At 49.6% G+C, this 20,942-nt stretch overlaps 2 protein-coding genes across 2 annotated transcripts; one reads left to right on the forward strand and one right to left on the reverse strand.

Annotated features, from left to right (window-relative positions):
* Nucleotides 1–737: 737 nt before the first annotated feature.
* RPL22 (ribosomal protein L22) lies at nucleotides 738–2,756 on the reverse strand. Its single transcript, XM_081341125.1, has 4 exons — nucleotides 2,683–2,756; nucleotides 2,026–2,130; nucleotides 1,720–1,844; nucleotides 738–952 (listed from the first exon to the last, which is right to left on the reverse strand). The coding sequence occupies exons 1-4, from the start codon at nucleotides 2,740–2,742 to the stop codon at nucleotides 808–810; spliced, it is 435 nt and encodes a 144-aa protein (XP_081197251.1). The 5' UTR covers nucleotides 2,743–2,756; the 3' UTR covers nucleotides 738–807.
* Nucleotides 2,757–3,427: 671 nt separating this feature from the next.
* On the forward strand, nucleotides 3,428–20,584 carry ACOT7 (acyl-CoA thioesterase 7; the record flags this gene model as incomplete). Its single annotated transcript, XM_081341294.1, is given in 11 exon segments — nucleotides 3,428–3,509; nucleotides 3,512–3,556; nucleotides 3,559–3,631; nucleotides 6,890–7,007; nucleotides 7,594–7,750; nucleotides 8,089–8,180; nucleotides 8,534–8,648; nucleotides 10,279–10,365; nucleotides 14,694–14,810; nucleotides 17,559–17,743; nucleotides 19,390–20,584. Coding segments are annotated over 11 exon segments (1,176 nt in total). The 3' UTR covers nucleotides 19,495–20,584.
* Between the last annotated feature and the right edge of the window lie 358 nt (nucleotides 20,585–20,942).

The following is a 20,942-nucleotide window of genomic DNA, read 5'->3' on the forward strand; positions in this document are numbered from 1 at the left end:
CCTCCCCGTGTAAAGGCAATCTACCTCAGCATGGCAGGACACAAAGAGCCTTTGCACAAGACCCCAGTCTCCCCTTTGGGCAGTTCTGCAAAATGGAGAGACCCCAGCCCAGCTTAGGAAGGGTCAAACCTTTGGGAGGGGGGTGACGAGAGGAGACAGCCCCTTGCCTCAGTGGAACCTCCAGGCAGAGGCACTCTACATACACCCATGGGGACCCCTCAGTCTGGGAAGGGCCTATGCAGCTAGTCCTCAAACTTGTTAGTGTCCACAGTTACAAAGGCACTCAGAAATGAGACTTAGGATCGTTTCTCACCCTTAATGACCGTTGCACCACCCCCCCATGGTCACATGATCAAAATTCAGCCGTTCGGTAACTGACTCGTCTTTTATGACGATTCCAGTGTCCTGGGGTCATATCAAGCCCCTTTTGCCACCACCTGACCGGCAAAGTCAACAATTCGCTTAATGAAGATTTCTAACTTAGCAACTGCAGTGCTTCAACTTAGCTACTGTGACAAGAAAGGTCACAAAACGGGGCAAAAAGGTAACAGCCGTCTTGCTTAGCAAGAGAAATTGGGCAGGGGGGGGGAAGCCTGAGTTGCAGCTGCCGGTAGAGTTGCCAGGAGCAGGGGGAGCCCCCTGAGCAGAACAACGCCTGCGGGGGAAAAGGGCACGTATTCGGACATGCAACTTCTCCCTGCCGAGGCGTTCAAGAACACCCAAAGTGGGACAATGAGAACAATTTCTACTACAATTTTATTCTCGGAAAAACGAATGTACAAAACCGCTCCAGATCCGCTTGGCGTTTTAATCTTCCTCTTCCTCTTCCTCCTCGTCCTGGTTGATCTGGAAATACCGCAACTCGTAGCTCTCCTTCGTGTTGGCAACAACACGCAGCCAGTCGCGCAAATTGTTCTTCTTCAGATATTTCTTGGTCAAGTACTTGAGATATCTTAGGAGGAGAAAAAAAGAGAAGGGGCATAAAAACAAAAGCGAGGCTGGAGAAAGAGCCAGCAGTCCCTCGAATCGGCCCTTTGGAGGTTGAGTCTGAATTTATTCCCTCAGCTTTTTGTTATCTTTTTGCGTTGAGGGTTTGTTGTTATTTTTGAATTTATTCTGTTTTATCTCTTGAGTCTTTTGTTTTCTTTTGAATTTATTTCTCTGACAGGTTTGTTTTCTTTCGAATTTATTTTTGAGATTTTTTTCCTTTCGAATTTATTTTTTTAAAAAAATTGTGCAATTATGAACCTGTATACCAAATTATGTTTATACTCAAGTTACTGGCGACTGACCCGCTACTTCCGCTGGAAGTTGGTTCCAAGCTTCCACTATTCTGTCCTCAACTTACAGACTTCTGTTTAGTGACCGTTCAAAGTTAGAACAGCACTGACCGTCACAGCATCCCTGTGGCCACGTGACCAAATTCAGGCACTTGGCAACTGGCATGTACTTATGACGGATGCAGTGTCCCAGGGTCACGTGATCCCCTTTTGCGACTTTCCGACACATTCACTTTTAACAACCATGTTAACTAACCCAACAGATGCAGTGATTCCCTTAACAAGTGGCAAAAAAAGCTCAGAAATGGGGCAAAAACTCACAAAAGTATTATCCCCAACCCTGAAGAGCCAAACACCCAGTTGTAAAATACACACCCAGCTTTGTTTATTCAGTCCCCAAACCAGAAGGCAGGGGTCAACAGCCGTGCCCCCCCCTTACCTCTTGGAAAACGGGACCTCGGAGGTCACCGTGATCTTACTTTTACTCCTCTCAATTGTCACCGCACCTCCGCCGAGGTTGCCGGCTTTGCCGTTGACTTTGATCCGCTCTTGCAAGAATTGTTCCTGGGGGGGGGGAAATATCAGAGGGGGGAGGGTTAACCAGCTTGGCGGAAGAAAATTTGGGCTTTCTTGGTGTCGTAAGTCGAGGACTGTCTGTATTCTATCCCCAACTGAGGCGAAACTCGAATCAGGCACCCGTCACCAAAGGAGCGGCATTGGGGTTAATGTGGCGTGAGCGACTTACAAAGTTGGCAGCGTCCATGATGCCATCTTCGACCGGATGGGTACAATCCAAAGTGAACTTCAGGACTTGTTTCTTTTTTTTGCTGCCTTTGGTCGCGAGTTTCTTCTACGGAAGTTATGGGAGGGATAAGGAGAAATGGAAGAGAAAAAGGCCTCGGTTCAGGAATTCGAGAGCAGTAAAAAGGAGGAATGGGTCTCTAGATGGGATGGATGAAAGAAGGAAGGAAGGAAGGAGAGAAAGGGGTGACTGGGCTCCCCTCTCAGGGGGTCCCCAAGGCGGGGAACCCCGGCCGGGAAGCCCCCCCCCACCCATCACAGACCTCTAGGGAAAGCCCCTCCCCCCCTCAGCGGCCCCGAAGGACCCGGGGAAGCCACATGCGGACCAGCCGGCCGTCTGCCCGCGTCCCCACGACCCCCGTGTCCCGAGAGCCGCCCACGTGCTCGGCAGGCCCCCTCCCCCATCTCCCGGGGGGCGGGCCGTGGGCGGGGCTTGGCGCGGGAGTGGGCGCCGAGGCCCCTTCGTGAGTGGGAGGGAGATCCGTCAGGTTCCCCGCCCCGCCGGGCGCCGCTTCGTCCTTGCGACGGCCCCCTGCTCCCCCCCGCACCCGCACGCGGCCTCCTCGGGCGCTTCCCCGGCCGGGCCGCAGGAGAGACTCACCGCGGGCGCCATGGCGGCAGCGACGACCGGGTGAAGAAAGGCAGGGAGGCGGGAGCGCATGCGCCGCCTGGGGCCCGCCCACCCCACTTCCGTCTACGCGGGCCACGCCCTCACGCGACGCGCGTGCGCCAGGCGGAAGCAGCCGCAGAGGCTCCGCTCCGACTCTTCCAGCCTGCCGAGCGCCGAGAGCATCGATCGGCCGCGCTGAGATCGGATCGGTGGAGGGAGAGGAGGCGAAGTACCTGCCGGGAGTTGTAGTTTTGTTTTTGTTTCTGGTGGGAACCCAGAAAGCGCTTTAAAAAGGAGACCACAGCGACCTAGGGATGGAAAGGGCCTGTAAGATCATCCAGTCCAACCCACTGCCCAGTGCAGGAATCCCCCAAGGAGCGGAAAACCCTAGACTGGAACACTTGAAGTTCACCTCCGAGGTCATCTAGTCCAGCCCCCAACTTCCCATTGTGAGAATCCTTAAAGAAGCAGATCCTAAACTGGGATGTGCATGTGCGGGGAGGGGGCTGATCATGGAGGGGGGGTCCCATTCCTTGGAAAGCGCAATCCGCTATTGTTGCTTTTCAACCCCCTGCAAAAAAATCTCCCCAGGGACTGGGTGGGCCGCTCTAGCCCTCCGTCGACTCTCGATGGTCGCCGCCTGGGTCGCTCTGCCCTCGCCACTCGGTGCTTGAAAGTGACGTAGCGTCGGAGCTGTTGATGTCACATGGTCAGAACGTTCCCCTTCGGTCGACCAATGGGGAGGGGGTCGGCGCGGAGGGCGGGACTTAGGCGGGAAGCCCCGCCCCGCCATCTTAGCCCGCCCTCCTGTCAGGTCTCTCCGCTTCGGTTGGACTCCCGCCGCCGCCGCCTTCCTCCTCCTCCTCCTCCTCATGCAGCCGTCCCGGGCCCTCGAGGCGGGCGAAACCGCCCCTGCGCCAGCCGCCATCCAGATTAGCAGGTGCCGCCTCTCTTTGGGCATCATGATCTAGCCTCTGGGCATGTGCAGAAGGCCGGGCCTCCCGGACTGGACTGGACTGGACTGGAGGCCCCTGCTGGGCAGCCTGGGGCCCTGAGGGCATCTGGGAGAGCGTGGTTGGGAGAGGGTGTCTCTGGGCATGGGCAGAGTTCTGTGTGATCAATTGATTAATCCCAAGGGGGGGGAGGGCTTTTCAAGAACTAAAACCATATAAAACGTTTTTTAGATTTTTATTTTGCTTATGTATATTACTTAGTTGTATTTATATAAGCTAAAACATATATATATATATGTTTTCTGAGGTTTTCGCGGGTGTTTGTATGTGGATCTTTGGTCTTTCGGGTTTTTATATATATAAATCAGGATAGATAGATAGATAGATGAGAGAATAGATAGGAGAGAGAGAGAATGGATAAATAAATGATAGATAAGAATATAGAGATATAATGATACGTGGACAATACGTAAAATTTTAAATTTAAGATAAAACCATAATAAAATCACAATATAATAACAATAATAAAGACTCAGATCTCTTCTTGCGCAGGCAGCAGGATCCTGACAGTTTCATCAATTCAGGCTGAAGTGGAATATTTCATTGACTTATTTATTTATCTGATTTAGAAACTGACAATTTCCCTCCTGGAGGGACCCTGGACTGTGTACCAGTAAGATATTAAAACCTAAAAACAGACTCTATATAAATTTTAGGTAAGAGGCAAAGGCGTTTTCATTTTGTTCCCTCTCCATGTAAGGAGGGCTCTTTGCAGACCGGCCTTCCCTTCCTCCTACCCAGCTGGGGGATCCAAGATGTGAAAACCAGGTTAATCCTAGAGATCACCGTGGATTTGATCCCTGGACAAATTCAGCTGGCTGCTTTTGATCTATAAATCTGCAAAGCGGGTGGCGGAAAGCAGGCTGAATCGCACCCAGGCCTTTCATTTCGTTTCATTTCTTTTTTTTTACTTCATTTCATATACTTTATTATTTCATTTTATTATTTCAATTCTACCTCACAGTGGCTAAGTGACCACCAAATGCCATTTTATTCTCATTTGTTTTTATAAAACTGGGATTTTATCAGCTGGACAGACTTCCCAAAGCTTCTCCTGGCCTGCCACATCCATCCAGGATGCAATAAGGTCTCCTGTCTTGGGCAGGGGGTTGGACTAGAAGACCTCTGAGGTCCCTTCCAGGCCTACAGTTCTATTTTCCTTTTCAAAAAATTGATCCTCTGCTCAATTTCTTTCTTTCTTTCTTTCTTTCTTTCTTTCTTTCTTTCTTTCTTTCTTTCTTTCTTTCTTTCTTATGTTTCTCAGACAACTGGGCAAGGCTGCTTGCTTTTTAAAAACCTTGCATGCAATTCTGTCTCCTTTGCACTATTTTTCATCCTGAATCGTGTACTTTGATCCTTGGGATCGAACGGGCAAGGCGTGACTCCATCAAACATTAATTCCTTTGCAGGGCTTGGCCAAATTAAGGAAATTCAACAGCCTTTGTGTTTTTACGACACCAGCAGCTGGTGATTTGTGCCGGTTGCCGCTACATAAATCCTTGCTCTGAAGGGCTTGGCAGCCAGGCAATGCTCACTGTTCAGTGCATGGCACGCCCTTCTCCACTCCCTCCTCTGCCTTCTCCAACAAAAGCTGGCTTTTAACAATTATTTAATCAGGATTTAAGGCTGAGTTTCCCCGGGCCTGCAAGGTCACCCTTAGGAGAAGGAGGATCCCCATGCGGACAGCCGCATCCATCTTTCCACGCTGGGTGCATGGCTGCGGGACGAAGCCTCCCTGGGTGCCTCATTAGCAGGAGGCAGATGAGAATAATTACAGCACCCACCAGCTTGCCTTCTCCCTGCAGGGATATTAATCGGCTTACTCTCCAGCCTGAGATTTATCCCAAAAGACCCTGGCTGCTCTTTTATTTTGCCGACATTTCTTGTGGTGACTCACCAGCTCGTGGGCAGCGCATTAAAAAAAACCCCTGCCTTTGAGAATTGCAAGCCTTATTTGTGATTCACGATGCTCCGTTCTGGAGGTAAAGCCTTTTGTGGGTCAGCAGGTTGTTCAAATGCAGTTTGGGGGTGGTGCTTTTGAAGTTGTGGCTTTGTTGTGAGATGTGTCCTTGTCTCAGTCTTCTCGCGGCCTCTGAGCTGCTGTGCGCCGGAAATCGGTGGTGTGAATCAAGTTGTGTGTATGCAGTGTATCAACTTGTCTACCCAACTCCCTATTGAGAATATAAGAATAAGATCTGATTCTCTGCTGAAGTAGGTTAACTGAAGTCCCGACAGTTAAGTTTAAACTCGGTTAGTACTGTGTACCTGAATGTTCTTAGGCTTTTGTTTTAAAATTACTGTATTCATATTTTGGTTATTTCTTACCTCCCTCGAGAAGCAAAATAAAAAGTAGATTTTTTCCCCCATTTATATTGTGAGAACGGTACATGAACACCTTGACAAATGTTGCATTTGTCTCCTGACCAACAAGCGGTAAAGCTGTTTTAATCCACACAGTTTGCAGATTAAGTCTGAGCCACAGATATTAAAATCAGATCAGTGAAGCTACCCAAGCTGGAAACAACTTCTGTGGCTTATTATGTTGAAAAATATTTTTTGGCAAAGCTAAGCTGGGTTTCTCAATCCTGGCCAGTGGAAGGTGGGTGGACTTCAACTCCCAGAATTCCCCAGCAAGCCAGCCATCTTCCTCCCTTCTCTAGCCCATCCATCCATCCATCCATCCCTCTTTTCTCTCCTTCTCTATCCCTTTCTTCCACCCTCCCTCCTCCTCCTTTCCTCCCTCCCTCCCTCTCTGTCCCTCAATCAACCTTCCCTCCCCTCCCCTTGGGAATTCTGGGAATCAAAATCCCACCCATCTGCCAGGGGGCTGAGAGCAGAAGACTAGGTATTACTCAGCAAAGAAATCCATCAATTGGAATATATTTACAGACCAAAATAAAGGACAAAGGCAGTCTAAATACAGTGCTGGGCCTATTTTATTCCAATTTTTCTCTCTTTTTCTCCTGTCGAAATCTTTCTCCCGAGTTTTAAAAGTAAAATTCCGTCGATTCAATTTGTGGCGGTCGTAGACCAGCACAGACTTACAGTGGTTGCCAAGGGCTCAAACGACAAGTGGGCAAAATGACTGCCATGATTGTAAGCGCCAGGAACGGCCCTTAAACCCCTCCTTTCCGTCGTAAGTCGAGGCCCTGCCTGTCGTTCAGCTCTTCTGTTTTTCTCTCTAGGATTATGCGCCCGGACGACGCTAACATCGCCGGCAATGTGCACGGAGGGACCATATTAAAAATGATCGAGGAGGCCGGAGCCATCATCAGCACCCGCCACTGCAACTCACAGTCTGGGGTATGTGGTGTCTATTCACACAACCACTCTCGGAACACTGATTTGCTATTTAAAGAGCTCCTTCTTTTGCAGCCTAAGTTAAAAAAAAACTATCTGCCTTTTGCCACTGTGGTCTTAGGAATTTCAGCTCTCAAGTCAAAGAAAGAAAGAAAGACTGCCTAAAAATGAAACTAAAATAAATAAAAAGACCGCCCAGCAGGTGGCGCTGTAGGATTATTTGAAGGGGGTGAGGAGATAAAAAGCAACAACTGCATTTCCTTTTAAAACAGCTGGATGGTTTCTCTGCCCCCTTCCCAGGTCTGAGTTCGGGTCTTCCTAACGTTCCCGTATATTTTTCCTCAAGGCTATCTTCACGTTCTTTTGCGTCCCATTTGGAAGCAGCTACAGGTAGCCCTTGACGTAACGGCCATTCGGGCTGCCTTTAGACACATTTGCAGGGTCCTTAATGACCATGGTGTTCGTTTAATGACCGTGCCACTTTACGACTTCAGCATTCGCTTAATATCCTCTGCAAAAAAAAAAGGCCATAAAGTCAGCTTGGTTCCTTGAGTGACCCCATTTACAACTCTCAACCCCCACCCCCCAGGAGCCCTGCGTGGCTGCCCTGGCCCGCGTGGAGCGCACGGACTTCCTGTCCCCGATGTGCATCGGCGAAGTAGCCCACGTCAGCACCGAGATCACTTACACCTCCAAGCACTCGGTGGAAGTTCAGGTGCAGGTCGAAGCGGAAAACATCCTCACAGGTAAACACTGGCGGCTCCTGGGGAAGGCAGCCAGCGCCATAGACGAGATGTGTGCTGTGTATTCTATTGTGTTCCACCCTTGAGTTGAGTTGGGTTGAGTTGAGTTGACTTAGTAACCTGGGCTGTGGTTGGGTTGAGTTGAGTTGGGTTGGGTTGAATTTAGTTGAGTTGAATTGAATTGACTTAGCCTAGTCTTCACACTGATTGAATTAAGCATCCTGGATTAATACAAAATAATATGCATTAATATATTAATTTCTTAAAGCAGAGCCAAAGAAGCCAGGCCATCATGAATTTCTCGGGATCTGCTCATTTACAAATTCTTTCTTTCTCCCTAGGTGCAAAGAGAGTGACCAACAAGGCCACTTTGTGGTACGTCCCTCTTTCTCTCCATAATGTGAACAAGGTTTTGGAAGTGCCTCCCATCCAGGTGAGTCTTGAAAGAGAAGAATATTTGATACCTACTTAAAGGTGGCGTGGGGGAAGGAATTTAATTCTCAAAGGCCTCGTTTAGTTCTTTTGGACCCTGTGGGCACTTTTTCAATTTCATTATGGACTATTCACTTGCAAGCCTCCATCTCTCATTGTTGCTGTGTAACGGCACAAGGCCAGACTGTGTGATCCCCTTTTGCGACCTGACAGGCAAAGACAATAGGAAGCCAGATTCACTTAACAACCATGTTACTAACTTAACAACTACAGTGATTCACTTAGGAACTGTGGCAAGAAAGGTCGTACGATGGGGCAAAATTCACTGAACGAATATCTCAACTTCCCTACTAGTTTGCACGGAAGGACCAGGAGGAAGAAGGGAGACGACGTTACGAGGAACAGAAGCTGGCACGTCAGGAAATCAAAGAGAGGAACGGTGATGTCATTGTGCCTGTGATCAATCCAGGTACGGTGGCACCTGGGTGGCATGGAGAGACCTGCCTACACGTTTATTTATCTCTTGCATTCCCAACATGTGTGTTTTGGGGGAGATTTGTATTTTTGTGATTGGGTTGGGTTGGGTTGGGTTGAGTTGAAATAGTAGTTTGGACTGTGATTGCGTTGTTTTGTGTTGATTTAATAGCTTGGGATGTGATGAGGGTGGGTTGGGTTGGGTTGGGTTGGGTTGAAGTGAGTTTAGTTGAGTTGACTTAGTTTAGCTGTGATTGGGTTGGTTGGGTTGAGTTGATTTAATAGCTTGGGATTTGATGGGGTTGAGTTGGGTAGGGTTGGGTTGAAGTGAGTTGAGTTGACTTAGTTTGGGCTGTGATTGGGTTGGTTGAGTTGAGATGATTTAATAGCTTAGGATGTGGTGGGTTGGGTTGGGTTGAAGTGAGTTGAGTTGACTTAGTTTGGGCTGTGATTGGCTTGGCTTGGGTTGAGTTGAGTTGATTTAATAGCTTAGGGTGTGATGAGGTTGGGTTGGGTTGAGTTGGTTGAAGTGAGTTGAGTTCACTTAGTAGCTTGGGGGCTGTGAACAAACACAGAAATAAGAGTAACAGAGTTGGAAGGGACCTTGGAGGTCTTCTAGTGTAACTCGCTGCTCAAGATGGCTGGTGAAAAAAATGGGGTTTAAATAGGACTCCCCAATCTGTCCTTGCTCTCCTCTTGTAGCTGATTATTTCTACATTAAATTGCACTCTGCTTATCTGCCTGTCTCTGTTTCTTTTCATTGCTTTCCAGACAGGCAAAGTAAAGGTAAGGCTGTTTAGATGAACTAATTTAGTTAAGGTCTATGAATTATGGCTTGTAAGAGCCGACAGTTCTGCGTCTGGCTTAATACCACGGGAACTGCTTAACTAGCTTTCTACCCTGACTGAAGGATCTTGCTTAAGCACAAAGTGCTTTAAATATCTTAATAACAAAGCAGGCATATACATAGAATGAAGGCTACTGCTAAGCTTGTGGGCCGCCCTGAGTCTTCGGAGAAGGGCGGGATATAAATGGAATTAAAATAAATAATAAAAGTGAATTCCTGTAATTTTTTCCTGCGGGTGGAATATCGGTGTATTTTATTTATTGCTCAATACATTATTAATATTTGGAATTAAGGAGTTCCTCCTGGTTCGAAAAGGGCAGAATTGCAAAGTAGGAGGGCAGCCATGTTACATAGAGAGGAATTCCTTGGCATGACCATGAGGAAGTCTGACTATCATGGTTAGAAGTCATAACGGTCGTAAATCGAATCACCCACATGACACATCCAATTTTATCACCATTTTCGGGGGGGGGGCGTTAAGCCAACATGGTGGTCAAAAAGCAAATTTAGAGAAGATCGTGGCCATTAAGTCATTGTCCTTCTTCCTCCCTCAAGTAGCGGGGAAGGGCGAGGAGGCACTGAGCAGGAGGTGGAACATCCCTTGTCAAGTAGTCTAAGGAGCACTTCTGAAGGCCATCCATCCCTTCATGAGTTTTGCCCAGCCTGGTTCTCCTTCCGTTCTTCCACTTCTAGGACCCTTTTGTAGACTCCAAAGGGTAGAATTGGGTCCTTGGGTTCCATCCTCACTTGCTTCTCAACTGCTCGCTTCTCTTTCCAGAGCCCTACACCGTTGGATACAGCCAGTCGAGTCTCATCCATCTGGTGGGACCATCCGATTGCACCATGCATGGATTTGTGCACGGAGGTAAGTCCTAGCTTAGAACCTCTCCCGTTGGCTTCCTCTGGCTTCTTCTGAAGGGTCCCACTTTTCCACCCCTACCCAAAGCTCAAATTACTCTTCCCCACCTGGCGTTGCGTCTTCAACCTCTCGAGGTCCACTTTCAAAAGAAAGATCGCCTTATTCCTTCACGCCAGATGCTCCTCGGTCTTGGAGCATGGACCTCTTGGGCGACCAAATCTTCCACATTGTGCAGATGATAAAAAAACATCCCAGAATTTACAGTAATACGCCCCGGCAAGGGAGGTAGCGTCCCTCCCTATCGTGCTTTGCTTTCTATTTTTACAAGTGAGCGGAAGTCACAAGGCTGAAGATAGAAGTGTGGAAAGAAGCCGTGAGCTCCACCGGTTGTCGTGCTCTTCATTTCCTCCTGAGCGAGGAAGGCCCAGAAAGAGACTCGGATGCGAACGTGGCGCTTGGAAGGTCCAGCCCTCTTCCTCAAGGCACGAGGCCTTATGCCATCCGGGCCGGGTGGTCGTCCACAGTTTTTCCTTGAAAACAAAACAGATTTATTGCGTTTATGGGCAAGCTGGGTTAGAGATCACCCATCGAGAACCTAGAGCCATAGTCTGGAAGGGTCCCTAGAGGTCATCTAGTCCAATCCCCTGCTCAGGGAAGGAGTCCTTATATCATCCCGGTCACGTGGCCGTCCGGTCTATTTTTGAAACCACCGGCAATGGAACACACACCTCTCCAGGAGACCATTTAGTCATAGGCCGTCCTCGACTTACAACGGTTCATTTAGTGACCCTTCAGAGTTGCAAGGGCACTGGAAAAAATGACTTAGGGCCGTGATTCAGACTTACAACCGTCGCAGCATCCGCCATGGTCAGGCGATCCAAATTCAAACGCTTGGCCACTGACTCCTATTTATGACAGTCGCGGAGTCCCGGGGGGGGGGTCACGTGATCCCCTTTTTTGCAACTCCTGACAAGCAAAGGATTGACTTTACGACTGTGTGCCTAACTTAATGACTGCAGTGATTTGCTGAACAACTGTGACCAGAAAGGTCGTAGCCTGAAGCAAAATGCACTTAACAGTTGTCTCACTTAGCCACGAAAAATTTGGGCTCCGTTGCGGTTGTAAATTGAGGACTAGATTAATTGCATATGCTAGGATCACTTTCTAATTCCAAAAACTGAATAAAGACCAAAGTAGAGGCAGAATCAAAAAAAGAGAAAATAATCCAATTTTTCCATTTGGGAACATAAGACGGCATTTACACACAGCCAGATGTGTTTAGCTCTCTTGCGACAACTGTGATGAGCGAAACCAGCTTGTGACTAGTTCAACCTTGCCATTAAATGTCAGCCCGGCCCTTGCCACTTCCGAGCTTGAAGGGGGGGTGGGGGTGGGAGGCAAGCTTTGCTTCCAGCTCTGACCCACGAGGGGGTGGGGGGTTCTCAACCCCAGCATTTCTGAAGACCCTCTGGGTAAACTGAGGACAAGCCCTTTAATTGGAGAAAAAGAATATATATATATATATTACTTTCCCCTAGACTGGATGAGCCTCAAACGTGGGAGTGGTTGCTATAGGAACTTTTCACGGTCGAGAAAGCTGGGGGAATTTAGACCCCTGTAATTAAAATATTCCTTGGGGAGGACGTGGTGGAGGTATTTTTTGGGGGGGGGACATTTTGAACTTAGAGCGAGTCAGTGAAATTAAATAGGTTTTTCCCCCCCCTTACCGCAAAAATGCTGCAGCACCTGTTGAATTGAAAGGCATTGGGGGTGGGTGGGTGGGTGACAGGGGTCCCTCTAAAGGTTTTGAGGCCTCCTCCCGTTCTTGGGAGGGAGGAGTGACAAGTTGGATGTTAAGCTAGACTCCTATCTTTTGACTCTAGTGTATCTTAGATAGATAGATAGATAGATAGATAGATAGATAGATAGATAGATAGATAGATAGATAGATAGATAGATAGATAGATAGATAGATAGATAGATATGGATAGATAGACAGATAGATAGATAGATAGATAGATAGATAGATAGATAGATAGATAGATAGATAGATAGATAGATAGATAGATACACACAAGCAAAACCACTCTAATCTGCAACACTCCTGCTTAGAGGCCTCTCCTAGCAGCCATTTTGTGAAAGCGCCCAAAGGCCTGCTTTCCAAATTCCGGATTTGGAGGTTGGTCGTCCAGATCTCTCTTTGCTCCGGTTCATCCACGCCTGGCTGGCTGTTCTGTGTGTTGTTCCCGATTTCTATCCTTTGGCAAGCAGTTCTGAGTTCTAAGGTCCCCCAAATAATCCTTCATTTCCTACCCAGCCCAGCTCTCCCACTCCGTCCGATCCCGCTGCTGTGGCTGCTAAGCGTCTGTCGTCAACTCCTTGATTAATTAATTAATTATCTCGCAGAGAGAGAGAGAGAGAGAGAGAGAGAGAGAGAGAGAGAGAGATGCTGGGCTTCGGAAGTCCCACTGGACAAACCAAGGTTAAATGTGGTTTAATTTGTCTCTGGGCACCACGAGCAATGTGTTCACTGCAAGTCAGGAATAAATTGATTTTCAGAGGGAGGGAGAGGATCACACACCAGTGAGCCTTCCGAAAATCAAAAGGGATCCACCCCACCTAGTTTTAAGGATCCCATGGCTAGCAATACAGGCAGTCCTCGACTTAACGGCTGCAGCTGAGGCCAAAATTTCCGTGGCTAAGCAAGACGCTTGTTAAGTGAGTTTAGCCCCATTTGATCAACTTCCTTCTCACAGTTGTTAAGCTAATCACACATTGGTGAAGTGAATGTAGCTTCCCCGTTGACTTTGCTTGTCCAAAGGTTGCAAAAGGGGATCACGCGACTCCGCGACCGCCATAAATGTGAGTCAGTTGCCAAGCATTTGAATGTAAATCAATATATACTCAAAGTGTCTATCCGAACCACTTCCACACCCTTCCTTGCTTAAGCCCTGCTTTCTCTTGCTTTGAATAATGGATCCAACCTATCTCGGTCAAGGTCATTCGCACAAGTCTGGATTGACACGCACACACACACACCAGCGCTTGCACGCTTGCTGAAATCTCTCCTTGGCTTGCTTTCCCCATCCCGCCCACCTGCCTGAGACTTGACCCAACCCTGGTTGTCCTTAATAAACGCAATTTAACCGAAATTATCTTTCTGGTCCCTCGGCTTCACAGACCCACGTAGAAAGCGCCACGCGGGGCATCACCTAAATGGAATTAATTCTGAATTTTTTTCGTGGCAAGAACGGGGTTAGCACGGTAGCTGTGGAGCACAGGACCCACAAACACACACACAAAGACCCCCCTGGGATCCCATTTGTTGTGTTAGGAAGACGTCAGGGGTTTTTCTTTCATTTTGTCATCGTTCTTTGTTTAGGTCCCGCTGCTTTATTAAGACAAAAGCCTTGCCGGTTGGTTGCGAGTGTGTGTGTGTGTGTGTGTGAGCTGTGCTATTTTTAGCCAGCGTTTTGCTTCTTATTAGTCGGGAGTAGCCTCGCTCGCTTGGAGTTGGGTGAAGGGTTTGAGATCTGCAATTCGCAGGAAGCAACGAGGTTTAATTAATTGTCTTCTGCAAGGCCTGCAGCTCTTCGGCAAGCTTTACATTTATTTATTTTTTCCTCCACCTCCCTTCAAACTTCATTTGTAGGAACAGCAACACCCTGGAGAGGCATCTTCGGGGTATTTCTGCAACCTAATTTCAGAAAAAACCGAACTGTGGTTGACTCAGTTTCCTCGCTCTGTCCGTCCTCCGGCAGCTGTGGGGAGACGGACGGACAGACCTGGCAATGCAAGCATTAATTCTTCAGAGACTTGCAGATTTATTTGCTTGTTCATATCGTGCCTTCGTTATTTTGATGAGTAACTTGGGGCAGTAAAGCCAGCCTGACGCTCCTTCCTCCTCCTGTTTTCCCCACACAACAACCCTGTGAGGTGGGCAAGAGAGAGAGGGATTGGCTAAAAGTCATCCAGCCGGCTTTCATGCCTAAAACGCAGGACTAGAACTCACAGTCTCCTGGTGATTGACTCAAAATCAACCAGACGGATTTCATGCCTAAGGCGGAACTAGAACTCACCGTCTCCTGGTGACTGGCCCAAAGTCACCCAGATGGATTTCATGCCTAAAACAAGACTAGAACTCACCGTCTTCTGGAGATTGGCCCAGGGGGTTGGACTAGAAGACCTCCAAGGTCCCCTCCAGCCCTGTGATTCTACGTTCTCTGTTTTCATACATGGAGGACCACCTAATTCTCCTTCCCAGCTGGGGCTTGCTGGCCCAGGGACCTCTTCCACAGGCCTCCGTTAATCCCGTCTCCTATCCTCCTCTCCAGGCGTGACCATGAAGCTCATGGACGAGGTAGCGGGTATTGTAGCCGCTCGCCACTGCAAGACCAACATCGTCACGGCTTCTGTGGACGCCATCAACTTCCACGAGAAGATCAAAAAAGGTAAGCGGTGGGCCCCATTCCCTTGTGGTCAGTAAGACCTGTCACCTGGTTTAGTACAAGTCATGCTTGATTTACAACCATTCGTTTAGTGACTGCTCAAAATTGCAACAACAGCACCAAAAAAAGAGACATGGTCACGTGATTGAAATTCAGGTGCTTGGCAACTGGTTCATGTTGATGGTTGCAGTGTCCCAGGGTCATGTGATCCCCTTTTATGACCTTCTGACAAGTCGAGTCATTGGGGAAGCCAACTTGGCTTAACAACCGTGTGACTAATTTTAACAACTGTGGTGATTGACTTAACTGTGGCAAGGAAGGTCACAAAATGAGGAAAAACTCATTTTTCAATTGTGGTCGTAAGGGGATTTGAGTAGATGACCTCCAAGGTCATTTCCAACCATGTTAATCTCTTAAATCCCTTTGGATTTTCTCTGTGGTCCTGGCTGTTCAAACCTGGCCTGCAGAGAGCTGTCCAGGGTGCTGATTCACTTGGTGTCCACTGCCAAACGTTGCTCAACCTGGAAGACTATTTCAGAAGGTGTGTGCTTCCTTCTTTCTTGCAACCTGGCCAATATTAGGCAAGGTGCTGGCAATGTTTCTTTTAACGCAAGGTGGCATTTATGCGCAAATCTCCGTTCTCCGTGGAGGAACATTTTGTTCCACGTTGAGTGAAGCACAAGGTGCCCGTTGGGTCGATTTGATTGTCACACCAACGTCTCCTAAAACCCTCCAGTTTCAAGTGGATCAAATTAGCATTTTAAGAACTTCCTGGATGAGAACGTGGGCCCTCGCTTGTTAATCTCGAGAGAAATGCCCTCTCCCTGGGAAAAACCTAAATTTGATTTTGGGAAGCTTCTCTTGACTATTTTCTTAGGCAAATGTCGGGTTTATTATAGTCTATTTTTGTTTTCAAGCTGGCTGCTTTATTTGGGTAACTTGGGAGTCATCAGAGGCTCTCTCCGAAATGCTTTTGGCTGAATTTTTTCCCCCTAGATCTACAGGTAGTCCTCGACTTAACGACCCAAAATTGAGCCCAAAATTTCTGTGGCTAGCTGAGGCAGTTAAGTGAGTTTTGCCTGACTTTACGAGCCCTCCGACTCCATTATTCTGTATTCCAAGAATGTGAAACTCAACGGCTATCAGAACGCGTCCCAGATGAGTTTGGCTCGAAGCCACCGTCTGCTGTTCATTAGTGATGCTTGGTTGGCTTCCTCTCCCAGCTTCAGCGGATTCTCTTCCAGGATCCAGAGATGCTGGGAAGCAGATGAAACCCAGAGGACTAGTGTCGTAGGTTCAGCTCAAGTGCTCTGCTCTAGCTCCTGGGCAAGCCCACCAACCGGGTCACCCGGCGCCCATAGCGGTCTTTCCTTGTGGCCTCCTGTCTCGGTTAAAAATGGAACCTGAGGGGTTTCTAGCTTTGGTGAAAGACCCCCCCACCAATTGGGGGTCAGAAGGAGATTGTGTGGGGAGCGATCTTGCCTCATTGAGGGAAATCTAAGCAGGCATCTGACCAGGCCAAGACGAGGGGAAGGGAGAGCTGGTCGTAAGCCGAGGACCCCCGTCATCTTGTCCCTGCCTTTGCTGGCACGTTACGCTCTCTTCGAGCCCACCTTGGCCTGAAGCGTTTTGGGGAAGCTTGCGGCGTTGGGTGCGAAACACCACCACCAGCACCAGCACCCCGCCGAACGTTTGAGTCTTAATTTAGGTTAGATCTCCCCGGGTGGGACTCTCTGGCGTCGGGTGTCGAATCCTCCGTCTTCGCGGTGGGAGGACCGGAGTGCTTGGATTTTGCCTTTCTCCAGATCTCAGGAAAGAGGGAAGCTCTTCATCTTGAGATTCCTTGCTTTGCTTTCTGGTCACCCAAAGTGGCTTGAAAGGCTTAAAAGGAAAGTGTCTCCGTAAATCCCCATTTCTCTCCTTAAATTTGGGGTTTGCAATTCCACCCGGGAGGCCTGGGGGAAATCTCTTGGTCTTCCTGTCCTCTCCTGCCATCTCCTTCAGCTTCCAGTAGATTCTAGTTGGGTTCCTGGTTCTTCATCCCCTGCAAAAATACAGTGGAAGGGAACACAAGGGCCATCTGGTCCACCCCACTGCAGGATGCAGGAGAGCCTATTCGACCCTCTTCGAGAGGTCTTGCTCAGCTTCTTCCAAAACCTCCAGAGATGGAGAGCCCAGAACGTCCCCAGGTTGAGTCTTCCCCTCTCAACCATCAAGAATTCCCCATTGGGCCTTTGTTCAGACTGAGCGTCTCAAGCTCCTCTGAGGATATGTCAAGTTCCTTGAGGAACATCTCAAGATACTTCGAGGACAAATCACGTTCCTCAAGGAACGTCTCAAATCCCACTGAAGACAAACCAAGTTCCTTGAGAAACATCCCACGTTCCTCAAGTCCCTTCTCATCTTTCAGCTTCTCTTCAGCACCTTCTCCAACCTCTGCATAATCCTTCTGCAAACAAGAGGCGCCCTTGCATCCCCTCCTGTCCTTGTTCTCGGACAAAACGAGGTTTTTGACCGGCAGAGAAATCTCCAAGAATAGTTTGGCACCTGACCTTGGTTCCTCTTCCAGAAGACCGGGCGCTTCACAAAAGTGACTTTGTTATGGCCCTCGTCCTTCAGTGTAGCCCCTTGGAGTTGCCACCAGCTGTCCTCAAACTGATCCCCCACCAAGTCCAAACTCTGTTGTCCTTCACGAAGACCGTCCTTGTCCCCAGGAGACCCTCGCTCACAAATGTCCTCTCCGTCCCGCAGGGAGCGTCCTCACCATTTCTGGCCGCATGACCTTCACCAGCAACAAGTCCATGGAGATTGAGGTCTTTGTGGACGCCGACCGCTTCGTGGGGGAACCCCAGGAGCCATACCGGGCGGTCAGTGCTTTCTTCACCTACGTGTCCCTCAGCAAGGAGGGGAGACCTTTGCCCGTCCCGCAGCTGGTGGTGAGTCGATTTTTGTGGGTCGGTCAAACGGAGAATTGTTTCAAAGCCCACACAACATCTCTGAGGCCGTCCACGTTCCAAGCTCGGTTTCCAGAGCTTGTTTCATTAAAACTGGGGGGGCGGCTGCAGGACCCCCGGAGGCGGCTTGTTTTCCCTGTGTGTGTGTGTGTGTGTGTGTGTGTGTGTGTGTGTGTGTGTGTACACGGGCACATGGGCACGCACACCCACAAGCAAATAACCCAAATATTTTATATTTTATACCTTGGTTTCTTTGGGGTCCTGCAGCCAATTATTGCAAAGCGGGTGAATTTTGAATTTCCTCATTTTTTTCCCATCAGCCTCCATCTCTCTTCCCTGCCTCCCCCTTGCCCCCCCCACCTGCTATTGTTGGTTTGCCTTCCCATCTATTTTTAGTGATCGCAGCTTGCCAAGATAAAAACCAACAACCCAGGAGGGGGTGAAGCGCTGTTCCTCGACTTATACATTATGTCTCTAGGTCTCCACCCCCCCCCCCCCACACACACGGACACACGCACACTTCCGTAATCCTCCTCCATGGTTGCATGGAAGGGATCTGGGATCTGGGGCTGAGCGTGTGTGTTTGTGTCTTTTAAGCCACCCTTGATCTGTTTTTCCGTGCATCTCCGGCTTTTAAATCTCCCCAAAATTTCTCTGTTCTTTCTTGCCTGTGATGTTCTTTCCTTCCTTCCTTCCTTCCATTCTCCCTCCCTCCCTTCCTTCCACTCTCCTTCCACTCCCTCCCTCTTTTCCTCCCCTTCCATCCATCCATGCATCCATTCCATTTTTCCTCATCCTCCTTCCTTCCTTCCTTCCTTCCTTCCTTCCTTCCTTCCTTCCTTCCTTCCTTCCTTCCTTCCTTCCTTCCTTCCCATTCATCCATCGCTTTTTCTCTCATCTCTCCCCCTCCCTCTTTTCCTTCCCCACTTCCGCTGGCCCTCTGAGCCCCATTCACCCTCCCCAAAAGTTGTTCCCCACCCCGCCAAACAAACCTTTTCCCTACCCCTCTCCATCCTGGGGGGGGCAGCCCCCCCAGCTCCCAGCTTCCCAAATGGGACTTCCAAGAGCCACGGGGTGGGGGGGGGCTCTCAGCCAGCCTCCCCTGCCAGAGATAATGGGGGCTTTTGCTAGAATGCTCCCCCTCCACCCGGAGCCCCCCCCTCCTGACCTTCAGCTGGGCTCCCCACCCCGTTAATGAGCTGCTAAGTGCTGATCAGCAGCCGGCGGGTGCCCACACGCAGCTGGCAAAGGGCTCCTGGGGTGCCGAGCGCTGGGAGGGGGGGGGAAAAGCCCAAAGATTTCTAGAGCTCGAGTGTGCCAGCGGGGAGCCCTTCCTGGCGGTCATCCTAAAAACCTCCGATCCTGGGCGGGAGATTGGAGGGAAAAAAGAAGGGAAAAAAGAGAGAAAAGGGGGAAGGACAAAAAGTTTGAATTAAGTACTTGGACCCTGCAGTCCGATTCACCCCGATCGTTTAAGGCCAGGAATGGGTGACGTATGATTCTTTGCTGGTGTGTTTGTGTGTGTGTGTGTGTGTGTGTGTGTGTGTACCCTTGAGGTCATCTAGCCCAACCCCCTGCCCAGTGCAGGAAGCCAAACTCTTTTCCCCCCCCTTTCTCTCCCCCTGCAGTTGGAAACCGAGGACGAAAGGCGACGTTTCGAAGAAGGGAAAAGTCGCTACTTGCAAACAAAAGCGAAGCGTCAAGCACAGATGCAGCCCCTCACCCAACAGTGATATTTGGGCCAAAGACCCCTTCAGTCCCCACACCCAGCTGGAAAGGGGGGGGGGCTGTGACAACATCCAGGAGGGCCTCCGCCCTCTCCTTCCCAGCCAAGATCCATTCCATCTTCTCCGCCACCATCCTAGCGAGCCGGGTGGGCTTTTTAGGCAGCCTGGGGGGGCGCGATGGGGAGGGGGCACACATCAAGAGACGGGTTGTTTTATTAACAACCTTAAGATAGGCATCTTCAGCTTGGGGAGGATCCATCTTTACCACCCCAAGAAAACACACAGGCTTTTTCACAGCCCATGAACTTCAGCCCTCCCTTCACGTTCGGAAGCCCCCCCCCTGCTCTCTTTCCCCCCCCCACCCCGTCTTCTTCGGTGTATGTGTCGTGCAGAGGTATATGTTTGCCTAATTTATTCAGTGATGGTCACAAATAAAGGTTTGGTGCCTTTAAACGTCTGGATCAGAGATCGTTTTCGCTAAGTCAAGGACTGCACACATCCCAAAGCCCTTCTGATCACATCTCCTTGGGCTTCTGAGGGTTTCAAGACCAACATTTTGGGGAGAAACCTGCTGGCCCGAGCAGAGAGCTTTAAAAACGGGGAGGGGTCCCTGCCCCCTCCCCCAGGGCTGACAATCTTCAGGTCTCTTCAACAAGATTAACCTTTGTAGAAAATGGAAGGTGGAGATTCACAGCAAAGCCTCTTGTGTAAATTTGCTTTTACCCAGCTGAGATAACAAAAGAGCCTGTATTTTAAACCCAGATGAATCTTTTCCCCCTCTCTGAAAGGTCGAGATGCTGCCAGTTTTTACAAGCTTTTGCCCAATTTGCGCCAGAATAGAATGCTCTGTCTGGAGGGGACCTCAAGAGGTCTTCTAGTCTTCACCACCATCGCCTTCCATTCTCTCTTGGGTTGCGGTGCCCGTGCGTCCTCTGTCTTTCTCTTTCTTTTCCTATTCTGCTTTCTTCTGTTCAAATCCCAGCGGCCCTTTGGATGTTTTGCGAAAGACAGGAGGCCGGAACTGTGGAAAGCACTCTTCCTACGCTCAGAGTTCCTTCTCTCTTTGCAACTATTCTGTTTTTTAGGTTGGGCTTGATCTGTCAGAATCCGATTATCTGGTCAGGCTAGAAACGAAGGAAGGAAGGGAAGGAGGAAAGAAGGAAAAGAAAGAGAGGAAGGGAAAAGAAAGAAAGGGAAGGAAGGAAGGATCAGGTTGCAGACCCAAAACAGCCCCCTCCTCTCCCCCCTCCCCCCCCGCAGAATCCCTTGGGGAGGGGGCTCTCCCCCCTCGCTCCATCCCCCCCTCCCCGCGGGTAGGTCGAACTCCACGGCCAGCCCGGCTGCGGACGATGGGAGCCGCAGTCCCGCCACCTCGCGAGCCGGGGCGCCTGCAGCAGCGGCCGAATCTCCCCCCCCCCGCCCCTTCGTCGAGCGGGGCGGGGCCACCCGCGCCC

This window comes from Vipera berus (assembly GCF_964194415.1).
Source record: "Vipera berus genome assembly, chromosome: 17".
Taxonomy (NCBI): Eukaryota; Metazoa; Chordata; class Lepidosauria; order Squamata; family Viperidae; genus Vipera; species Vipera berus.